The 6169-nt window shown below is 61.0% G+C and overlaps 1 protein-coding gene across 1 annotated transcript; it reads right to left on the reverse strand.

The window, feature by feature from the left end:
* Positions 1-1479: 1479 nt before the first annotated feature.
* Positions 1480-2427, reverse strand: LOC101633971 (olfactory receptor 14A16-like). The gene has a single exon (XM_004695406.1). The coding sequence runs from the start codon at positions 2425-2427 to the stop codon at positions 1480-1482; it is 948 nt and encodes a 315-aa protein (XP_004695463.1).
* Positions 2428-6169: the final 3742 nt, after the last annotated feature.

The raw sequence follows: 6169 nt of genomic DNA on the forward strand, positions 1-6169 counted from the left end.
ACAGGCTGCTGTTTTAGGTGCTGAGAAACCCGCCCTGCCGTCTTCTGCTTGAAGCACTAATGACGGGTTCAGCGGGGAGGGGTCCCCATGGCCCCTGGCTCGCAGACACCTCCTGGAGGAGGGTCTGGGGGTGGGGGGGACCCTGCGGGCACCAGGGGCGGGTGACACATTGGCCCAGCAGAGCAGGGAGCCCCGGCGGGCCGTGGGGCGGGCAGGGCGCCGGGCTGCTGCCAGGGTCGGGCCCCCGCGCCAGTCACAGCCCGCAGAGGCCCACGGCCCCACGCGGCCCCACGCTGCCCGGTGTGGCCTCTGTGACAGTGAGCGGCGGCTTTGAACATTAGTCCTCAGCTCATCAGCACCAATGGAATGTTGCGTGATTTGCTTCTAAAATGTTTCCCTCTGAATTATGTTGCTTTTCTTCTAATAACATAAAGGAACAATATGAAACTACTGAGCTTATGCTTTTGAGCATTTACTTTTTCGACTTTATTAAGCGATAACTGATTCATTTAATCATGCCACAAGCTGACTGAAATACATTGCAACAAAGTACTTCAGTGTAGGAGTGGACCGATTTCGAGGTCAATGGAGGAGAACATCGTTGTGTACAGTGAGAACATCGAGCATGTAGTGGTGTTAGCACAGGGCCTACAGAATTTTTCCTTCCCAATTACATACAGATATTTAAAAATCAGCCTTGCAGACACCAACAGAGAGACCCAGCCTGCAGCCTGGGTGCGGAGACGATATCAGAACAATCAGAAGGAAAAAGGAGAATCGGAGAAGGTGAAGACAGTGGAGAGGGCAGCGGAGGGCTGAGAGCTGAGGTCAACATGACAGCGAAGTGGATTCCCCGGAATGTCTAATGTCTAGAAGTCAACGGAAAATGACACAAAATTAAGACGGAATTCAAAAGTCAGTAAGCTATGAAGTTAGAATAGTTAAAGCTGGGCATCAGTGGAGTGGAATGTACGAGAAACTGAGCGGAAGTGCCAAGTCGTCGCAGTCATTAAAGTTCACGCATAAACTTAGGTGAAAAGAGACTTGCCCGCGGGGCGGGAGCCTGCCGGGCGCCGCTCAGCCGGTGCTGCCTTCCTCTCAGCTCGGACGGGGGTGCCCCGGGCCCGCAAGGCCGCGTCCCCACAACCCCCGCGGCCCCGCACGGCCGGAGCTCGCGGCCGCAGGTGTGGGAGCCGGAAGCATCGGACCGGCACGAGCATGAGGCGGAAGCGGGGCGCCGGGGGCCCCTCCCCAGCTGGCACGGGAGCGGATGGAAAAGACCCGATGCGGAATGGCAGCGAAACGTGCAACGCTCGAGACCGCCACGACCGTCCCCAGCGGGGGATGCCCGGGCCGCCTCAGCGCCTCCACGGCCCCCTGGCTGGGCATCGGCGTGGGTGTGGATCCTGCACCGAGCGGCGCGGGGGGCCTCACGTGGCACACACCGGTTAGCCCCTCGCAGCCCCACGTGCCGAGAGCTCAGACATCAGCGCTGCTCTTTTCACCAAACAGTTTGCCGAGGGCCAACTTCATGTCCCGGTTCCTCAGGCTGTAGATGACGGGGTTCAGGCTGGGGGGCAGCAGCGAGTACAGCGCCGAGATAAAGAGGTTCAGGGACGACGGGGACTTCGAAGCTGAACCCAAATACGCGATAAAGCCCGAGGAGAGGAACAGGGCCACCACCGAGAGGTGGGGCAGGCAGGTGGAGAAGGTCTTGGCCCGGCCCTGGGCCGACGGGATCCTCAGGACGGCGGCGAAGATCTGAGCGTAGGACACAGCCATTAACAGGAAGCACACGAGCGAGAAACCGCAGCTGCCCGCGATGAAGGCGAACTCCAGCCTCTGCTCCCCGGGACAGGCCAGCGCCAGCAGCGAGGGGATGTCGCAGAAGAACTGGTGCACCACGCTGGGCCCGCAGAAGCGGACGGACAGGGTCCCCGCCGCGTGCAGCGAGCCGTAGACGCAGCCGCCGAGCCAGGAGGCCGCGGCCATGCGCACGCAGGCGGCCCTGCTCATGAGGACGCTGTAGTGCAGCGGGCGGCAGATGGCGGCGTGGCGGTCGTAGGACATCACCAGCAGCAGCGCGAACTCCGCGCCCGCGAAGGCGATCACCAGGAAGACCTGCGCGGCGCAGCCCCGGAAGGAGATGGCGTGGCTGCCGGTCAGGGCGCCGGCGACGGACTTGGGGACGGTGGCCGAGATGAAGCAGATGTCCACCAGCGACAGGTTCCTGAGGAAGAAGTACATGGGCGTCTGCAGGCGCAGGTCCGCGGAGGTGAGGGCCACGATGAGCAGGTTGCCCGTGACGGCCGCCAGGTACGTCAGGAGGAAGACGCCGGCACAGAGCCCCTGCAGCGCCCGGTCCTCGGGGAGCCCCAGCAGCAGGAACTCCGTGACGAGGGTCACGTTGGGCACGCTGTCACCCATGGCGGGGCGCGTCTCGGGACGTCAGACAGCCGGCTCGCGCAGAGAGCCTCTGTTGATCACCAGGCCGACCCCCCGCCACACACGGGGTCAAGCTCAGCTCAGCTCCTCCGGGCACTGCGCGACGTCTGGAAGGGCCCGAGGGCCCCGAGTCGGGCTGTGATGGGGGAGCCTGGGCTTCTGCATAGGGCAGAGAAATGGCACTACCCGAGTCTGCCGGGAGGGAATTTCCTGACGTGGTGCGATATGTGACGGTACAGGGGAAGTTTGAGTGGAACAGAGCAGTGAAGTCTCCGTCAGAGCTGGAAGCGCCCTTAGTTCATGTGAGCTCAGCCTGGGCGACTGGGCCTGCAGGTTCGGCTTCTGTCTCCCGCTGCCAACCTGGTCACGGCACAGGGGAGAGGGCGCAGGGCTGGGCACGTCCCCTCTGAGCAAGGCTCTTCCACGAGGCCCGGGGGCCTGGACACGAGTCACAGCATGGAGGCCACAGCCTGGCACAGAGAACTGTTCGGCCGTGGGGAGATGCCACAGGCCCCCAGGACCCTACGCCCGCGCACTGGCCCTCAACCCTCTGTGGGAGGGACCTGCACCTCAGCCCATGGCAGCGTGGTCTCTGGCGGGGAAGGCCAAGGACACAGCTCCCTCTCTGCCTGCGGGCTTGTGAGTGTGGGAGCCGGGGCAGCTCCCAGGGGTCAGGAAACACACTGACCTGCTGGACTGGCTTCCCTGTCCAGGGTCTATCTGCAGACCTGGCGTCTTTATCCTGAGGAGAGGCTAACCGGGGACCTAGGTGTGCATCCAGAAGTGTGGACGTGGCTGTCACGCTGCTGCACGAAGGGATCTGGGCTCGGCCTCTGCGTGGCCAGGCGCAGGCTCGAAGGAGGCTTATATGGCCGAGCCCGGGTGTGGGCGCCCCAGAGACCAATTAGCGCAGCGCTGATGAGCTGAGTGTGTTGGACCAGGTGCTGAGCGGCACCACAGCCTGTGCGGGAGGCCAGGAGCGGCCCGGCGTGCCTGACTTTCCACCCGACAGACGTCTGGCGTGGGACCTGATGGGCCAGTGACCAGACTGGACTGGCCCTGGGGGGGTCTTGGGTCAGGACTGGTGTCAGGGGTGACCGCCATGCCCTCTGCCCTGGCTGTCCTCTCTGTCCTAGCTGGCAGGACCGACCCACACACATGGAGGGAGAGAAAGGACGGTGTGGCCTTACTCTGCGTCGGTTCCTCATTTCTCATCCAGGGAGACAGTCTCTGACTTTCAGTGTGTGTGACCGCGTTTTCCTGTGTTTTCACAGCATATAAATAGACAAATGTGCAAATGTATGAAAACCCCAGTGTGCAGACACATAATTACATCTGTCCACTACCAGAACAGATGTGGATTGAGATGTCTCCCCCCCACACACAATCTCTCTCACACATTCCCACATACATGCACACACACAACGCTCAAACTCTCACACCTGCCTATTTTTCACTGAGTTCCAGATTCTATGCCAATGGCACCACAGACGTACAACTGTCGTTGCTAAAGGGCTGTATCTCAGTGTGGAGTAAAACTGCTTTACACACCCTCTTGATTTTTAAAAATTGGCAGTTATTTGTGAAGGATACATTTTTGTGGCTACAACCCAATGTTTTGTTCAATAAAGTTTTGGGGATAATTAGCTGGAAAAGTAGCTTCGACCTCCCCTCCAGATGTGGGTGGGGGGAGGCAGGCCCCCAGCAGCGCTGTGGTGACACAAAGGTTTTCCACGTGGAGTTTTTCTTATTTCAACTTACTTTTGCTGAAACTACCTCTCTGCTATGCCCTTGTCAGCCGTGCCATCCCCTGGGGTGCTGAGCTCACGTCACCTGGAGGAGATCTCAGGTCCCGCAGTGCCCGGGCTCCGGGCCTGATGAGAACCCACCACCTACAATACAGGTGAGCGTGGAAACACTGAACCAGACATCAAAGGTGTACAGCACTTCACGAGAAGTCATCAGAATATGAAGGAAAAGCCAAAGGCCCAGCCGTGAGACCTGAGGTGCCGGTGGGCGGGAGTCCGGGCCCCCCACACCCTTGTGGCCGTCAGGTCAGAGGTCGGTCTCCGCCCACCAGGCTCCGGCAGACACCTGCCCCTTTCCTGACAAAATCCTGTACGAGATAGGCAGAGGGGCCGTCTGTGCCAGGCACTGCCAGTGTGCGCACACGCTCGCCGCCAGCACCCACGCACCGCTGTGAGCACACTCGCCCCGTGACGAGTCACCATGAACACTCACGAACACACTCACCACCACGCGCTCTCGGTACGAGCACACACTCAGGAACATACTCTGCGATTTGAGCGCAGTCAGCCACCACGAACAGTCACCCCACACTCAGTGGGGAGCTGCTGGATGGTGCCCAGCGAGGCGAGACAGTCCTTCTTTTAAAAGAAACCTTCAAAACCGTTTACTGAGTCACTAAGTGGCTTCCATCGTGGTTTCCATCACAGAACCAAGGGGCCCCTCCCCTCAGGCCTCTTTGCACAACCCTGGGGTGCCCCCACCTCTGCCTGCCCCTGCCGTCCCACCAAGCTCCTGGGACTTGGGCCCCCTCCGCGGCCGCCCAGAGCCCGCTCTGGCTGCGCTGGGGGCTCCCTGCCCGGCGCCGGCGGCCCGAGGCTACTCCCGGCTCACGTGGGGCCCCCGCTGGGCAAGTGGGGCTGCGGTCTCCCAGGAGATGGGGGCTGGCGGGGAGCACTCCGGGGGGACGGTGGCCCTGGCGGGTCACACCGCTGCTGCTCCTCCCGGGTTGCTGGGCTCCAAGTGCTGGCGGTGAGCCGGTTACTCCTGGCGCCCCATTTCCCAGCAGCCCTGCCTGTCAGCAGGGGTGGGGGCGCCCAGGGACCCCGTGGGCATCCAGCTTGACCCCCAGCGTGTGCTGGGGGCCACAGGGGGCCAGCCTGAGCCCCAAACAGGCGGACAGTGCACAAACCAGCAGGAGCCAAGGGCCAGGTAGAGAATAAACTGCTACCACACCCCGGCCTGAGGCCAGAGCCACCGACAACCCCAACATGCACCAAGGCCCGAGGCAGAGCCAGCAAGGCCAGTGCCCAGCGCGGGGACAGTCACCCCACCACCTGCAAGACCCAGGGACAGCCCCAAAGGTCAGCTTACACAGGAATAGCTCACTGGGTGGCCACACCCACAGAGCAACAGAGGGTCACTGCTGGTTACCAGAGTCTGGACAGCACTGGCCAGTGCTATGGCCACTGCTGGCCGAGGCAGTGTCAGACACCCATGTTCACAGCTTAGGTGTTGGGCCACACACACCAGCAAGCAGCTCTGAGATGCAGGCCACAGGCGCAGGACACAGCTCCTCTCCCCACTGGAGGACACAGCGGTGTCTTCCCTTCAGAGGCTGGACCCGTTTCCTCAGAGGTTTCTGTCAGCAGCTCTCTCCCGGGGAAGTCCTCAACTTCTTCTCTGCCCCAGACCATAATTACCACAAACTCTGGCTTATATACTCTCAGGGAGCCCCACCCACCAGTCTGATTGGGCCGTTTTTTCAATCCTGCGGCTGATTGGACCATTTACCCATCAGCCCATAGCACCTGATTGGTCCATTCCACAACCCCAGAAGTGCGCTGTTACATTAAAGGGCCTTGAGGTGCAGCTGCCACAAGGGACTGTGGTAAGAGGCTGGGTCTTGGTAACAACAGTCTGATTGGGCCATTTAGCACCAATCAGCTCATAGCTGGCATGTGATTGGTCCACTCCA

The sequence above is a fragment of the Condylura cristata genome, unplaced genomic scaffold, assembly GCF_000260355.1.
Source record: "Condylura cristata isolate star-nosed mole 26May11 unplaced genomic scaffold, ConCri1.0 scaffold00062, whole genome shotgun sequence".
Lineage (NCBI taxonomy): Eukaryota > Metazoa > Chordata > Mammalia > Eulipotyphla > Talpidae > Condylura > Condylura cristata.

Coding starts and splice junctions, on each gene's coding strand:
- LOC101633971 (XM_004695406.1), bottom strand. CDS start 2,427: ATGGGTGACAGCGTGCCCAACGTGACCCTCGTCACGGAGTTCCTGCTG.